Source organism: Varanus komodoensis, unplaced genomic scaffold (genome assembly GCF_004798865.1).
Source record: "Varanus komodoensis strain SLA01 unplaced genomic scaffold, ASM479886v1 scaffold22, whole genome shotgun sequence".
Taxonomy (NCBI): domain Eukaryota; kingdom Metazoa; phylum Chordata; class Lepidosauria; order Squamata; family Varanidae; genus Varanus; species Varanus komodoensis.
In genome coordinates, this window is record NW_025335606.1 from 12,378,656 (window position 1) to 12,396,287 (window position 17,632).

The window sequence follows — 17,632 nt, forward strand, 5'->3', positions numbered from 1 at the left end:
TACCCTTTTAGTTAATTAGGCGGTGTTACCTAAATAGCTAGCAGCTTATTGGTTATATTTTAAACTTCCAAATATCCACTCAACTGCCATTGTTTTCATGATATAATTGTGTGTGGGTAGGTGTGAGGGAGGGAGTGTCCAGAGGACCATCTCGAAATGTTCAAGAATGTTCAGCTGCCTCCACAGATGCATTTGGAGGCCATGCCTGCTGTCTCTCTCCACATGTGCAATGAGGGCCATTGTATACTTCATGAATGTGCATGCAACACTCCTTCTCATGCATGCTGAGTGCTTAGCTGGTGTGAGACAGCATGTTGAGGAGTAGCCGGCAGGCTCCCATGCCCTCCGGCCCCACATTCCTTGAATGTATGTGAGAAGTCAGCCAAACTGCTCTCATGAGTCATCTCCAGGCAGTGGTGCCTGTCGGGTAGTAGTTGTGGTTGGTCTTATTTATAAATGAACCGGAAGTGCCAGCGTCCTCTCTCCCTCTGAGTTCTTTTGCAAGTTACTGTCCCCTGTGTGCATTATCACATTCACACAAACCCACACTCTGCAGTCTAGCTAAATGTCATCAGCCAATCCCCATCTTAAGTGCGTACCCTCAAACCAGGGCATGGCCTGAGGGCAGATGATGCAGCCATCTTGCTGAAGATGCGCAGGCCTGTATCTAGTCAGATGGGAAACTGCCTGGGATCCCTTTGCATGCCACCTCAAGGCCTATGGTGGGGGGAAGGGAGGATATGCGTAATAAATAAAAGAGCACAACTTTTTTTGCACTCTTACTATATATCATTCTCTGTGTGTGTTTGTGTCCTCTTCCCTCTTTATGGCTTACTAATCCCCTTCATCTTCAGTTTTCAATGTAAGTCGTTGCTTGTCTCTCTACTGTACTCCCTTCTGTAGTTCATATTTCTTCCCCAGGGCACAGGTGAGAGTTTTTGCAGTCCAGTGAAGTGCAACTTTGATTAGTCTACTGATTCCTGTGCTAGAATGAGAAGGAAGGGGAGAGCAATCTGGGCAGTCTCTCTTGGATTCCTTCCCCCCCTTAAAACATACTATTGCCATGCTTTTGTTTTCATGTTATCTTCTGGTGTCTGGGCATTGAGTCAAAACTGAATTATACTTCTTAGGAAAAAATGTGATGCTCTGATGTTGTGAAATGTTAATGCTGTGGATTTTGGATTTTGGATTTCTGGGTGATGGGACTGCATGATAACAGTTAGGGCTTCTGGACAAATCCCACAGAAGGAGTAGCATGTCCTTAGAGGCAAACTGGTCAGGTGCTGTCTACTTTATTGAGGCTGTACCTATCTAAAATCATTCAGTCAGTCAGCTTATGAGTCACCCAAAGTTTTTAGGACAGCACAAGCAACAAAAACATATAAAGAAAACTGATTCTAAAGCATTATGTGCATGTAAGTTGCAGTTTATCAGTCCAAGAAGAATAACTCACTTGCCGACAGGCTAGTGATAACAGATGATCTTTGCCATTTCTGCCATTTAATCCCATTGCTCTATCCCATTTTATCCCAGTTCTGCATAAACCGTATTACACAGTGTCATTCACACCACAATTCACTGTGACCCTTGGGATCCTTAATTCCACAGGGACTTGTCAAGGACTCTCCTGTGAGAAGAGCTGTGAAGGACACCCTTTCCAACCCACAGTCACCACAGCCGTCTCCATATAATTCTCCAAAACCACAGCATAAATTGACGCAGAGTTTCCTCCCTCCTGGCTGGGAGATGCGAATAGCACCTAATGGCAGACCTTTCTTCATTGACCATAACACAAAGACCACCACATGGGTAAGTTGAACTCTGATTTTTTTCCATTTCATGGGGGTTTGCTTGCTTCTAGGGTTGCAGACCAGGACGTGGTGTGAAGGTAAGTCATGTGGTGGGTGGTGGGAAGACATCATTGACTTTCATTAGATATAGGTGCAGCTGAGTCTTCTTCCACACAGCTCTTAGGGAGCTGCTATGATAGCTAGGACTGAATAGTGGTAAAATGTTGGACTGAGAATCAGGAGAGCTGGGTTCTAACCTCCACTCAGCCATGAAGCTCAGTGGGCAACTTTGGGCCAGTCCCTGACCCTCAACTAACCTGAGTTGTGAGGATAAAATGGAAAGGGGGAAAACAAGATGGATTAGGTAAGCCACCTTGGGAAGCAAGGTACAAATACAATAAATATATACCTTTGTTATGTTCTTTAACTATACTTTTGGTCCATCACAGTTGTCTTTCCTAGAGTATAATTGAGTTTTCTTGCAATATTTAAATTTTGCTTCATATGTATTTCTGTTATTACTATTACACTGCATTTATATCCTACCCCTTTTCCTCTTGGGAAAACCCCAAGGTGGCTTACAAAGTTCTTTTTTTTTTTTTTTTTTTTTTGTTCCCACAGCATTAACCATAAAGGTAGGTTTGTCTGGGAGTGACTGACTGGCCCAAAGTCACCCAGTGAGCTTTGTGGCTGAGTTGGGAATAGAACCCGGTTGATCCAGGTCCCCAGCCCAACACTATAATCCCCCATGCCACAATATAACAACTAACTATGGTTTCAACAAACTACAGTTTTAGCACTGTGGCCTCCCACTCACCACTCCTGGTTTGCATCAGCTTTCATAAACAATGCAGGAATGCCCTGTTCCGAGGTTCTTTGATATGAAGTACAAGCCCAGAATTCTGAGTTGTTGAAGGACAAACAAACCATAGTTTGAACCAATGTTAGTTGTTAAAACTCTGCATTGTTTGACCCTCAACAACCCTGAGTTCCTGGTTTGCGTGTTGTATCAAACAAGCCAGTGATCAGGCAGCTCCAGCGTTCTGCAAAGCAGAAGCAGCATGCTTATTTTGATACAGGTCCACCAGTGCAAGGGTCAAAGAACCCATGAAGCTTTAGTCATTACATTCGATTGCCTTTAGTTGCAACTTAGAGCAATTTTTCTGTTATGGATGTGCTATATTTGAAACCTTTTGCAATAGCAGCCTGTATCTTGCCCTCTGTTGAAAATAAGCAGTTTCTTCATTTTTTCCAATGAAGAATCACTGCTGTCATGTCACAGGACGTGGCATTTCGGAATATCATGAGAGATAACACGTCATTTCTCCAAGAAACAGTACATTCTAAGTCAATTTGTTCTGTTCTCTGAATATGGATGTTTCCATATATAACTGCTCCACAAAAGCCTTTTTCTTTTACCCAAAATGGAAACAGCTATCCAAGCTTCCCTGCAGGTTTTTTCCTAGCACCTTCTACCTGAGATTGTTTTATCATAGAAATCTGCCACCTCAACTGTGAAAGGCACTATCTTGACTAACCCATTAGTATTCCAAACAATGCAGTAGAGCCCTCATAATAGTTACCACAGTTTGGTAACGATTTCATAAGACTGGATTGCTACATACTCCCTTCTGGAGATCACCACAGTCTGAAGTTCCCTGTGGATCCGGGTGCATCTGAGCACTGAAAATCCAACCCAGTCTGCAACGGGTTTTGCTATTTCTACTCTCTTCCCCGAACTGGGTGAAAAGGCCTGCCTGTTTGTTCCCAGGAATAGGAAACAAGAGAGAAGAAGGGGCAGGAGACACAGGGGAAGCAGTGGAAGGAAAACAAGGGAAGTTGTAGCAAATGAACATAAAAGGCAAACTGAAAAGACGAGAAAATGATGTAGAAGGAGATGAAGTGTGGTAGCCAGGAACCAAGAAGTACAGACTTTCCAAAAACAAGTAATTGGAATGTGAAGCAAAATGCGATGTTAAGAGCCACATTCTACATAGACTGAGGCCTTCTAAAGCCAATAAAATAAGTGAACTCTGCCATTCCTAATGACTATAGGATGAAGTCGTTAATGAAATACCAATGCAGTTATGATTAACCACAAAAGTGGAAAGTCTTGGAAATACTTACATGAAACTGCCCTTAGATGCATTACGATGATTAAATGATGCCCATATGTGTGGGTCTCAAGAGATCTAAAACTTTGGGCTTATCTGAATGAAGACAAATAGGGATGTGGTTCCCTGCACATTACAGTTTAATCAATTTTTCTTCCATGCTTTCCTTAACATAACCTCTTCAGAAATTACAGCTAAACCTCATTTACTTCTGTCCAAATTGTGTTTATTCTTTTTGCTGAGCTTGTTTATTTCCCTAGATATTTAGGAGTGCATTTTGTTATGCCTTACAGTAGTTTCATATAAAATCTCATTTAATGCCGAGGCACGAAGTGGTCCATACGGTGCAGAAAAGGAGAGAGGGTGCAATGATGCGGGTGGAGCAGAGACAGACATATCCGCCCACCGTTTTCCAATGTTCCTCAGCCATCCTAGATCTGATTACCTTCAAAGAGGCCCATATGACTAATAGTATCATTATTAGAAGGAAATCAAAATAATTTTGATTCTCAAAATTGGGGCGTTTGTCTAAGACCAAACCTGTACATTTCTCAGCACCCTTGTCCTGCCACATCATTTCCCCTTCATTTCTCCTCCTCCATAGAAGGAAATAAAGGCCACAACTATATCAGCCACTTTTGCTGGCTATCTCCACCTGTAATAAGTATAACCTTGTCAGAAACAGTTTAGTCGCAGTTGTGCCCGACCCATCGCAACCCCGTGGACAACATTCCTCCAGGCCTTCCTGTCCTCCACCATCCCTCGGAATTCAACCAAGCCAACACCCACTGCCCCAGTGACTCCATCCAGCCACTTCATCCTCTGCCGCCCCCTTCTTTTTCTGTCAATTGTTTCCAGCATTAGGGTCGTCTCCAGTGAGTCCTTCCTTCTCATTAGGTGGCCAAAGTATCTGAGTTTCATCTTCAGTATCTGGCCTTCTAAAGAGCAGTCAGGGTTGATCTCCTCTAAGACTGACTGGCTTGATACCTTTGCAGTCCGAAGAACTCGCAGGAGTCTTCTCCAGCACCACAATTCAAAGGCCTCAGTTCTTCAGCGCTCAGTCTTCCTTAGCAAAACTTAAAAGAGTGGTGTGCATATGAGAGAAACATGTGGCAAAACTATGCTAAAGGTTGCACTATCCTGAGGGTTTTAATAGTTTATATGTGGGATCCCCAGTGATGCTGCTGATCATGGGCTCATTTGGAACCTTAAGAAAATGTGAACATGCCCATTCACAAAATGGCTGCCATGATCAATGTATGTGCTTTCACTCTCTCTTTTAGTAGCCAACTCACTATCTCAGTCTGTCTCCCTGCATGCACACATATATGCAGAAATGGGGTGGGTGGGGTAGGGAGGAGAAGACAGGCCCAGGGAGAAAGGAAGAAAAGGAAATCTTTTCTTTTTTAGTCCTATGCATTTTCCAAGGCAAAGCTTGCTGTCAAAAGCCTCCATGAGTGCTATTGTATCTGTAGACACCATGCTGGGTACCCCAGCATCCCATATTCTGAAAGCCAGGTATAAGTTTTCAGCTACCATATTAGCAAACATAATAGGCACATAATAGTTTGAAATGCAGTTGCTGGTCAGATATTGGGATGCATGCTATTTTGATTGGGAGAGTTTCTAGCAATCACCTAACTTAATGTTACTGTTTTGTATGCCCTGTTTAAACTATACCACCCTAAAAAAGAAAAAAGGAACTCTTTAAAATAGCTATGTACTACCTCCATATTAAGCTGCTGCAAGGTTTTGCATACAAAATGTTTTCTTTCTGGAAGCGAAGAATGATTGATAATGTAGGGTTCTGTTCAGTTTGGTTTGGTTGTTTTAAATAGTTTTATTAATTTTCTCATGAAGTAAATACAAATTGTTGTAATCAGCAACAATACTTAATCACTAACAAGCAATAATCAACCAATCAATAACATGATTGTGAACCATCCAGAGAGCTTCAGCTCTTGGGCAGTATAGAAATGAACATAATAATGAACATCATCATCATTATTATTATCCATGATTAAGTTGGTTTGATATGGCAGGCCCTTGTAAAACTGTAAATATGGAATGGGTATATGAAGCTTCAGTTGTGATGTTCTTACAGCAACTTGCTTTTGTTACAGGAAGATCCACGACTGAAATTCCCAGTACACCTGCGATCAAAAGCCGCTTTGAACCCTAATGACTTGGGTCCCCTTCCAGTAAGTATCCATGTTGCATATTTGTATAGATGCATCCTTTCTGATTGCTGCATGTGTGGACAGATTTGTGTGCAGTGGTAGCCATCTGTTTTGTTTCCAGTGCTAAAAGAGATTCATTGTGAACAGAAACTTGTTCCCAGGAGTCTTCTAACAGCACTTTTGAAACGGGCAGTCACTGGACTGCTGTCCATTTAGCTATGGCATACAAAATGACATATTAGTCCTAGCTGAAGGTTAAAGCAGTGCAGATTCTGAATGGTTTCTGTTGAAACAAAAACAATAAACAGGCTTGAATTGGAGAGAAGAATGCCAGTCATCGTTAGGGAATGTGGGAATTTTCATTATTTATTGATTTATTAAACTTCTAACTCACCCCATTAGCCGCAAGGCTATCAGCCTGCAGATTTTTTTCATGGTTGTTTTATTCCCTCTCTCTTTTATAGGCCTCCATAAACCCAGCTTATTGTCTGGATTCTGCTTTGTAGCTTAATTTATGTTTCCAAACGAAAACTTTCAATGCTATGCAGTAGTGGGTGGAGAGAAACCTTTCCTCTAAGTAGCAGATGTTTTCTAGGACTGAACTTGGAGCTGAATGATAGCGCTGCACAAAATAAAGATGGGCATTAGTTGGCCATTTGTGCATGTCCCTATTTTAAAGAAGCCTTCCATAGCCTAGTGTTTCCGAGATGTTTTGGGCTACAACTCTGTTTATCCAGACCAGTAGTTGTAATGCAAAACTTTAGGAGGTGACCAGGTTGGGGAAGACTGTTCTAGCCCAACACTGCCAGCTCCAGTAAACCTACAGAAGCTATTCCCAGCTACGATGGGCCCTTTTAAAGTGGTGATCTCATGGACCTGGAGCCTTCATGGTGGCTTGCTGTTGAGGACATCTCAGTCCACCTCTAATACCTAATACCTCAAGTGTGCCTAGGGCTCCTTTAAGTGTAGAACCCTCTCAGGGAAGTATACCGGATAAAAACCACACAAAGAGGGTGCATTAAATGTTAAAATCCATTAAAAAGAAGATTGCCAATTAAAACCAGTAGAAACCAAATTTACTGGTAAAAACACTTAGAATCGGTGTGGTTCCCCAGGACAAAAACGGCTGTCCATTTTTATAGGCTTAGAGTATCCTCTCGCACAGCCCCAAAAAGCCCCACATGAGTGAGCTCTTGCAGAATGCATTTGCCCCTGAAGGTGTGAGAAAGATCCTTGTCTGAACCATAACAAGCACATGTCTTTTGGAAAGAAGTCACATCCATTCTGGAGATGAAACTGGCAGCTTGTCCCTCTTATATTATATCTCCAAGATATTGGTTTTTAAATTTCACACACCATCTTGATGCTGTTATGAGTTCAGCTATGTCTCTTACATCTAACATGTGAAGTAGCACATATAAGAACAGAAACACAGGAAGTTGCCTTGCTGTCAGTCCATAGGTCCATCTAGCCAGCACTGGTCATCTTCATTCCTCTTTGGAGAGCCAGCATCCTGAGACTTTCTGTCACGCAGCTACCACCCTTCCCCTAACATGGAAGAAGATGATTATGAATGCACTGGCCCCCTTTTTGAGAAGTAGTAGCTGCTTCTAGAAGTAACTACCCCTATTTGAACCTTGAGGTAAAGAGGGAGACCCGATTGCTTAACTGAAGACTTGCCTTCAAGGTGTCATTTGGCAAGAAAATCAATGGCTTTTCTCTCCTGTAGGCTGTTGAGATACGATTGGTTTGTCATGACCATGCAGGAAGCAATTGGTGTGAGACTGGCCCACCCCACGTGTTCTCCCTGTTTTTCAGTTCTTCTGTACCTGACCAACACTTATTCCCTCCCTTGTACGCCTTTCGTTTGTTTGGCACTCTGACAGTATGTTCTGTGTTATCTCTGAACATAAACTGCTGTGCTTTTCTTAGTGGGGGCAGATCAATGTCCTGATCAAGGAATTCGTAATGGGTATAGAAACTCCAGTGCATATGTGAGACCTTTCAATAAATTCACCTGCCTCCTCACCATAGGTGAGTGCCCCTCCCCCATCTGGAGTGCACCCATGAGTCCCCAAAAGCAGTCTCTCTTCTCCTCTCCCAAAGGTGTTTTCTTTCTCTCCATAAGTTGGTCTATTGTTAAATAGCCACCTGCACCCCTGCTCTTTCTACAAAAGCCTGTAGGTGGCAAGCCACACCACCTTCCTTTTCCACTGAGGTAAGGAGGGGTCATATTTTTCCATTCCTCTTCTGTTTATCAGGAGGCAAGAGGGTTGCCTTCTGCTGGCACTTTCTCCAAAGGCCCAGCTTGTAGGAGGTCAAAAGATGCCTCTTTTTTCTTTCTCACATTTGACCAGACTGTCTGGAAGCTGCAGCTTGTGCACAATGCGGCAGCCAAACTAATAACAGGGACCAGACAGTCTGAACATATAACACCAATTCTGGCCCATTTGTACCTATATGCCTATATGATTCTGAGAACAATTCAAGGTACTGGCTTGGGACTGCCAATACCTGATGAAACACCTCTTTGGACTCCTATCTTACCTGTATAGTAGAAAGGAAGCTCAGTTTTAGGACTGCTGCAGAAAGTATCAGCCATCCCTCCTGGAAAACCCTTACGGGAGGGGGAAAAGCACGCATGCACGCACACTTATTCCTTGATTTTTTCCCCCTTTTCCCTCTTTCCTTTCCCTTTTTTATTTTTTCGGAAGCAACGTAAAGGCAGAATTGGCATGTCTTGCAAAAACTCAGCTTATGTGAATCCAGTCATCACTTCTGTCCTCCATGGAGAATCGGAAAGAAAGGGGACAGGACTTTCATCCTTAATTTGTTTGTTTTTGTTTTGCTAGACATGCCTGTTTGCCTTCCAAAAAATCACAACTTGGAAGGAAAGAAACAAGCCATTTTCTTCTCCATGGGAAGCTGGAGTAGAGAGAAGTGGGTGGGGAATTACTTCCTTTGCAGGAAACAGTAGGAGCAGCAGCAACATGCCAGTGGCACATTCAACAAAAGCACAACTTTTGGGGATGGAAAACACCTCATTTTCCCCTTAAGCTTTAATTAATTAATTAATTAAAAGCTTTCATATGCCATCCTATTATATAAAAATCTCGGGCACCACGGTGCTCCTTATGCTTCCTGCAAAAGAAGCACTCAAGGGCAAGCACCTCTCCCTTCTCTGAGTTTTCCTCCATGTGCATAAGTAGTAAGTTTGGCTAGTAAGCCTAGCCAGAATGAATCGACCACTGGCAGCAACCATCTTCTTCCAGCTTCATGAAAGAAGTGGGTCCACATGCAATTATTTGGTGTATGTGGATCAGTTCCCTTCATTAGAACAGGACAAGATGTATACAAGCGATTCACATTTTCCTTGGGAGTGTACACGGATCCCTGGATCAGGGCATACAGCTGGCTTTCTAAAACTTCACAATCATGGTATAACATATGAAGCACCCTTTAAAGGAAAGGGAGAGATACATGCCTGCTTCTTTGTCTGCTTTTAAAAAAATACTGTTTGCACATAATATGGCCATAAATATTAATTCTGCTGCTGATTTTTTTTGTTGTTGTTGTTCTTTAATTACAGCCTGGTTGGGAGGAAAGGATACATTTGGATGGAAGAACGTTTTATATAGATCATAGTAAGTAGGCACGCAGGTTCTACAGCAAGTAGATGAAGGGAGGTCATCATTATTGAAGTGAAAGCTTTATAATTTTACTCTTCATTTAGGAAGCCAGGTGTTGATATATGGCGACATTCATACCCGAGACTTAGTGCCCTCCTACGGTACTGTATAATTCACCAAAAGCTTGCTTTTAATTGGCTCATCAAGCTTTGTCCCTATTTGATCTTGTGAAGCATTAACATTTCTTCTTTGTGGTTGTTTTTGTTGAACTTTTTTGGATTTTATTTTTGGTGTTGTGGATGAATTCCATGGCTTATATGCACTTATTAATAAATGAAATCACACTCTAGGAATAGAAAATAAGATGAGAAAAAGATGTAGCCACAAGTCTATATATGTAGGCAGTGGAAGAAATTTTCAATAGAATCTTTCCCCCCACAAATTGCTTGAGGTCTTGGGGCAATGCCAGTTCTGACCTTATTTTCTATTTGTGGCATGTTATTTTGCACCCACCCTGTTAATCTCTATCCACTTCTGTTCCTTGAAGTCCCAGTGTAAATGGTGTTTCATTGTAGATATGTCCTATTACAGCACCTCTGAACAAGTGTGTGGATTTTTGTTTGTGTTTTGACAATATCAAGTGACAACAGAAATTATTGTTCTTAGGAGTGTTTGTGGGTATTTTATCTTTATAAATACTTTTACTTATTCAGCATCCTCTTGAGATAAGGAAAGAAGCTCTATTGAACTTGTAGAATTAACCTTTTAAACCCATTGCACAAGTGTTGTGCTCACAGTTTTCTTTGAATCTCCATATAATTAACGGCTAGTTGCATACAATATCAGGTTTTTGTTTTGTTTTAAACTGCTTGTGTAAAGTAGCTTTCAGATTATGTAAGTGCATGAATAACTTACAAGCAGTATCATGACCTTAAAATAAGGAATTCATAGTCCTTCAGAATTAGAGGGCCCTATTCAAAGAATAAGTATGAAATTAACTAAGAAACACCTATACCTTAAAAGTGCTCAATTTCTATTTATTACTGTGGAAAGAGAAGTGCACAATAGGTAAATTTCAGGAGTTTTCACCTTTTATATTGGTTACTTTAATTTTCCTTTAAAATTTAAAATCTAGATAGTTCTACTTTGCTAAATGTCTCCAGTCCTTAAACTTTGAACCGGTGTACCTGCCCTGGTGCAAAGTGTCAGCATTCATGATGAAGTGCTCACAAAGTGGTCAGTCCATGGCATCCTAAGCACTGATTCTCTATTGCCTTCAATCTGTATGGAGCTGCTTTTGTTGGAGCTTCATAGATAGATTTCCATCCTGCTTTCACAAAAGTACCCTAGGGCAGTATTCAGTAGTGATGCAGCACTAGCACTAAGGTTGTTATGCAAGGGGGAAAGCAGCAATTTAGCTTTGCCCTAGCAAGCACTAAGGATGTCCTGCTAGCATTGGTTCATGCTAGCATAGCATCGTTAGCACTAGCATTTTTACAAGCACACAGAAACACGTCACCATTGGGTAGTGTTCCAAGATAAGGACAGCATAGCATTGTAGATCTCTGCACCACTTACAGCTGATAATGTCTTCAAACCAGCCTGCCCCTTGAAGCATTGCAGCCATGCAAGGCACTTCTAGTGAGGAGAATAGCCGGCCACACCTTGCTTCAGGTAAGCCCATGGCCCAGCAACATGGGTGGCCATGCTTGTTCTGCTGCTTGCTCCAGGACGGAGCACTGCTGTTTATCCTCAGGCATTCGGGCACTGCATCCTGACCGTGAGCATTTTCGCGTAACAAACATCCCTTCAAACAGTAACAAAGATATTTACTTCAGTTGCAGCAGCCCTGCTTCCACCATTGTTCCAAAAGAGTTCACCTGCTGCTCAGCCGCTCGTGCCAATCAGCAGCGGAGAGTGTACTGGGCCATTTATTTATAGTTTCTCAGTGATAAAGCTGTCCTCAGTTTGAAGAGGACAGCAGAACAGAGCAAGTCACTGGTTTCTCAGTCTCCATGAATATTTGCAGCTGGCTTCACAGTGTTTCAAAGGGAACACAGACACATTTATAGAGGACGTGTTTCCAAAGACAGTGCTGTGCAAGAATATCCCCACCACTGCTATTTTTGTTTTGCTTGCAGAAATGTTGTTTTATTTAAACAAACATTCCCACCCAGGAAACAAGATTATTTTTGTGTTCTGTACTCTAGTTATGGGCAAGTCATTTTAGGCTCCTGCCATGACCACCTCCACCCCCTCCCCCCAGTTTTGGGGTGTGCTGTCCAGTGGAATATTACTGGGAGCCTAGACTTTACATGTGCTCTTCTCTTACTGGAAGTACATTATATACTAGAACTCTGTTTCCCCCAGATGGAGTGCTGTCCTTGTGACTTTTGAGAATAATTTTAAAGACGCCCCAGACTTCCAGGCTCCCCCGCCCAGTAATTCTTTACCCCTTTATATCATATCCCATTGCTGTCACTAAGTCTATTCAAAAAGGGACTCCACTGAGCAGTGTTGCATTAGATTATATTAGAACATGTGCTGAAGAGCTTGGCTTGGCCATCAGCTCTCCTGCCCAGCAGCTTATTTGCCACATCGGTATTCTGCTACTTGTAATTCAGCAGGCAGGAGCAGCGCCACATACAAGACCTGCACTTTTCTTTGTGGATTAGGCAGTAGGTGATAACGTTTTAATTTCCCAAAATGCCCCAGGGACACCTTGATCAGAATCTCAACTGATGGGAAAGTTGGGGAATGGGGCAGGAGGAATCTTTCTGATTCTAAGCCTGGCCGTAGGAAACATTAAGTTCCCCCGGCTGGAAAAGTGGTGATTCCCTTCCTCTCTGATAGGGAGGAAAACTACCATGTTTTGAGCTGTAAGAAGTTCTAAGGATATTACTGAGTCAGAGCTTCACACATGACTCTGGGAGAGTGCCTGCCCCTTGCACCTTCATTGGTTTCATGCCTGCTTTCACCATTTGGGCTCAATATATATATATAGGCATGTAAAAACATCAGAAAGGTGAGTGATACTTACCACCATGGTAAATGGCAGCTTTGCCCATAAAGCCCCTTCTCTCCCTGGACTTGGCCTGGGACATTCACGGATACCTCTCTGTTGTGCAAGGATTAGCAAAATCACATTCCAGACACATTTAAACATACAGTGGTACCTCGGCTCACGAACGCCACAGTTCACGACCAAATTGGGTCGTGAACAGGAATTTCATAAAAATTTTGCTGCAGGTCGCAAACTCCACATCAGTTGATGATCATGATTGCTCCTGCCTTCCCTGCACAGGTGCGATCATGGTCATGCTGAGGGGGGAGATGGCCGTGATCACACCTGTCTCCCCGCACTCCCAGCACGATCACAGCCTTCCCCCCCACCCCCGCACGATTGCTCAGGTGAGGGGGAGATGGCCATGATCTTTGTTTTTCTTTGTCACTTTGCTTCAAATTTTTGTGAGTAAAATAAATATTTACAGAATGGATTAACCTTATTTACATTGACCCTTATGGGGAAATTTGACTTGGCTCATGACCAATTTGGGTCACGACCAGAGTCCTGGAACGAATTAAGTTCGTGACCCAAGGTACCACTGTATCTGTCCTTGCATTGAAACTAGCATATGTTTCAAAATAATCTAAACATTGTTTGTTTAGATTCATATCCTGTTCCATCTGTGAGGCACAGACTAGGCCAAACAATGTTTTAAAAATAGGGTTTCACTTTAGAAAAAGAGGAATCTTTGTCCATCAGGGAAGCGAACACCTGAATCATCTCTATATGCAGGTGAAAAGGAAGGAAGGCCAAACACACATCTCCCAAATATGGAGCCCTCTTTCTTGATCTAGCACTCTGCCAGGCTGGAGATACACTAGGAAACCACCAGGAGTGGGTCCTTCAGAGTGTTGGCTCATCCTATGGAATACCCTCCATAGGGGGCACATGCACCTGCACTGTTTAGTTTTTTGCATTTGCTGAAGACTCTTCAAGCCAGCATTTCCTGAGCAGGCTAAATCCCAGCCACCTTTTTATTGGTACTCTCTGCTTATACTGAAAATCTTTTCTATTTAATTTCTTTGACACCATACTGCTCTTTTTTGACGGGGCGTAGTTAATCAGTTTTGTAAAAATAAATACATAAATAGACACAAAGTAGCTACCTATTCTAATTTTCTCTTTCTCTATATGGATTGTGTCCCTTACCCTCCTGAACACTTAAAAACCCTTAAAAATGACTTTAGAACTGAACTGAATAGAACTGATTCAACCTATTCTGTCAGTTTAATTTCTCATCTGCTCCATTCCCAAGGGTTCCTCCCACAATGATTTTAATAACATCACATTCCTGCAGCTTCCTTCTGACACGCTTATGTAAATATGCAAGTGGATCTTTCTTAAGTTATACCAGAAGCAGTTTTTAAATAAGTAATGCTCCTGCAAATGAAGAAATTAATTGTACAGTTAATTTAATCAGATGTTTCAGAGAATTTATTAGTCTTGAGCTTTATTTCTAATCTGAAATAAACCCAAATTATAAATCCCCAGAAGAGGAGTTCTATAATTTGCATAATTAACCTACACTATGATTCTAGGGTAGATTCTATTTTGCATTTTTGAATGGATGCATCCTGCTAAACAGTGTGATGGGGCAGTGGTTAATGTATGGGGTGTGTGTCATTTTCTCTTTGCTTAACCCTGAAGAAGGTATTTATAAGGAAGTAGGCAAGAAGTGGAAATGTCTTGTAGATGTAAAAGGAATATTACTAGGGAACTCATGTTGCAATTTCTTTTGTTTAACTTGCAGATAATAAAATTACTCAGTGGGAAGATCCCAGGCTGCAGAATCCTGCTATTACTGGTCCAGTAAGTACTGCATGTAAAGTCTGAATTCTTTTGTGGCGAGGCTGCTGTAATTCGCTTCCAGTCACCTAAAAGGCAACTGTTAGCAGAGGAGCACTGCTTTCTTTGGGGACTATGTCCAATGTCCATCACTGTAGTGTGGCTGGCATCCAACCCCATTTTCTCATCCCCTCTTGTTGACCGTGGGGGGATCCATTCATTCCACATTACATAAAAGACGGGGGATGGATTTTAGCAATGGTCCAGTGAAGTTTTTCTCTACTCAAACAACACTCTTGTGGCCACCAAGATCCAGCAAGTGTAGTGGAATATCTAAGAGACAGAGTTGTGAAGTAGTTAAATTCCATTTAGGCTGCAAATGAACTGTGACATTAGGCAAATTAGTATTCTCCCTGTCTGCACTGTGAAGGTAATAAATACTGATATACCTGAAATGCAGCATTCAAGTTTTGTGGGTGACGGGGATGGTTACACTTTGCCAGGTTTTAGGGAGTCCAGCATGGACTGCAACCTTTTATTAAAAACCGAGGGTGAGCGTGCAAACTTGGCATTATGGGGTGTCCAGATCCTGTGCCGGATGAGCAACAAGTAATATTCTGAGCTGCTGATTTAAGATCTCACATAGAAGAGAGATGGATAGTATTCGTTTGCAATTTGAGAGAGCAAAGCAAGTCGGACTTCATACATAACATGCCCATTCAGGAATGACAAGTGTCCAAGTTCCATAGTTTCTGTTTGCATTTCCTGCGTCCATGTCAGAGGAGCCAGCAGTGCTGGGCTACAGTGAGAAGGGACAAGAACACAGCTGTTGTAGGAAGAGAGAGCGCCATTGCTGTTGGTAGGATTTGCAGATGCAAGAACAGAAAAAATAAATGAGTTGGGCCTCTTGTTTTCAGGGTGCTAAGAAACACTGCCCTTAGATCCCTGGATCTAAGTGGTGTCTGAAGAACATTTGTCACTTGTGCATAATTTACATCTTTTATTTCTTATGCTTAAAATTCTTATATCTCGTTCCGGGGGAAAGCCTTCGGAAGGAAACTTGCAACTGATAATTAGAAATATAAAGTAATTCTGAAAATAGAAATAAGATCCAGTTACAAAGATAGAACAAGCAGCAGTTTTAAACCCAACTCGTGGCATTTTTAATATAGAAATCATTTTGAAACAGGTGTGTAATGTTAGTTATTAAAACCTAGAACGATGGTAACTTATAAACTGTCTCCAGTGCCCTCAAGTGCCATGGATCTTGGTGGAGGGCCGTCAAGCAGGACTTCGATGTTTAACCTAAAGCCAAGGCAGGCCGATATGGATGGGGACAGTCCTTAACCAACCTAGCGCAAATCCATGTAGGTCTTTAAGTTCAGCATTTTCAAAGCTGGCTGTGCGTCAAACACACTTTTGAACCTAGATCAGAAAGGATCTCTCAGAGCCAGCTTCTTATTGGCTTGCAGGCATGAAAATAGCACGGCAGAGGAATTATCTGGCTGCTTTGTAGCATTCAAAAATGGTTTTAATTTTGTCTTTTCCTGCCCACTGCCACTGCCAGCCATCAGTCTTTTCTTCAATTTATTGCTGTCACATTTCCTAGGGAAATTTATTAACTTAGTGGTTAAGGAGCCATGCTTCCTGCTTGAATATCCCTTATCCATATTCATTTCAGGTTTTGGACCTCTGATTTCTCTTTCAAGAGTCTAAATTGCAGTATGTTGTGTTTTGGTGTGTTAACTTCCTTTCACAAAAGTGTCCCATCTGCTAAGAAGTTGCATTAGCAAAGCAGATGGCGACTTCCAGCTTAGCATGCCTGGAACCTATTTCATCTGTGCTTCCTTCTGTTGTGCCGGAACAATATCAGGCAGCACCCTTTCCCAAAGCAAGTCAAAGCAGCTAGTTTTCAAATAATCATTTGTTTTGATACATTTTCTTTTATCTTACTAGAAAATTATGTATTTCCAGAATAGCAAACATCCCACTTATATGGCCAAAGAAGTTGCACTGTCCTTATATTTTAATTCAGCTCTCCTTATAAATGAGACCCATTAATTTGCCATTAGAAACTGAGACAAAGAATGTATTTGCATATTTATACAGAGTAATAACTGTATTGACCACCTTGGAAGAACCCAAGAGTGAAGCTACAAGAAAGAGCACTGTAAATACAGGGAGTTATCCATGGGAGCATCAGTATGTTCTATGTTCGCTTGATTTTTAACGATCTTCAGTTGCAAATTTCTAGGAGTCGTCTCATTGAACTAATGGGGCCCCTGGCTTGACACTTTTGGAGAAAATCCCCATGTGTCCCCTTTTTATTTTCCTTTCTTGGGACTCTGTCCTGCCAGAACAGTCCCAGTATATTTAGAAGAATACAATGCAGTCATCATCCAAGTTTTGAGGGGCAATGTTCCCCCTGCCCTGGTGAGTCTATCTTAGAGTAGAAGAGTTGGATGCAGCTGATAAGGTCCAACACCTTTCCCAGTGCAGGACTGCAAGTTAAAGCATCCCTAACAGTTGGCTGTCCAGCTGCCTCCTGAATGTCTCCAGTGTGGGAGAGCTCATGATCTCTTTATGTAATTGGTTCCATCCCATTGCCATATTGCCTAAAAGTCAGAAACTTTTTCTTGATCTTCGGCTGGAACCTGAGCTTCTATAACTTGAGCTTATTATTCCATGTCCTGCACTCTAGGATGAGTAAGAACAGGCCTCCTCCCTGTGGCAGCCTTTCAAGTACTTGAAGAGTGTGACCATATCTTCCCTACGTCCTCTCTTCTCAAGCTAAACATGATCTTCTTTCAATCTCTCCTCATAGGGCTTTGCTTCCAGTTCACTGATGATCTTCCTTGCTCTCATCTGAACCTTTCTTAGCTTTTCTGCATCTTTCCTAAACTGTGATGCCCAGAAGTGGACACAGTACTCAAGATGAGGCCTAACCAATGCGGAGTAGAGGGGAACTAGTACTTCGTGTGATTTGGAAGTGATACTTCTGTCAATGAAGCCCAAACAGCATTTGTCTTTTTTTGCAGCCACATCACATTGTTGACTCATATTCAGC

The 17,632-nt window shown here is 42.1% G+C and overlaps 1 protein-coding gene across 18 annotated transcripts in view; it reads left to right on the forward strand.

Moving 5' to 3' along the window:
* Positions 1–17,632, forward strand: part of NEDD4L (NEDD4 like E3 ubiquitin protein ligase) — a 276,361-nt gene that overhangs the window by 226,760 nt on the left and 31,969 nt on the right. For 13 of the 18 annotated variants that reach the window (XM_044431161.1, XM_044431173.1, XM_044431164.1 and 10 more), the window contains 5 exons: positions 1,609–1,809; positions 6,028–6,105; positions 9,674–9,728; positions 9,818–9,874; positions 14,531–14,589. In XM_044431161.1, coding sequence (XP_044287096.1) covers positions 1,609–1,809; positions 6,028–6,105; positions 9,674–9,728; positions 9,818–9,874; positions 14,531–14,589 — 450 coding nt within the window. The remainder of the gene's footprint in view (positions 1–1,608; positions 1,810–6,027; positions 6,106–9,673; positions 9,729–9,817; positions 9,875–14,530; positions 14,590–17,632) is intronic. The other 5 variants (XM_044431162.1, XM_044431172.1, XM_044431165.1 and 2 more) reach the window with 1 other exon arrangement.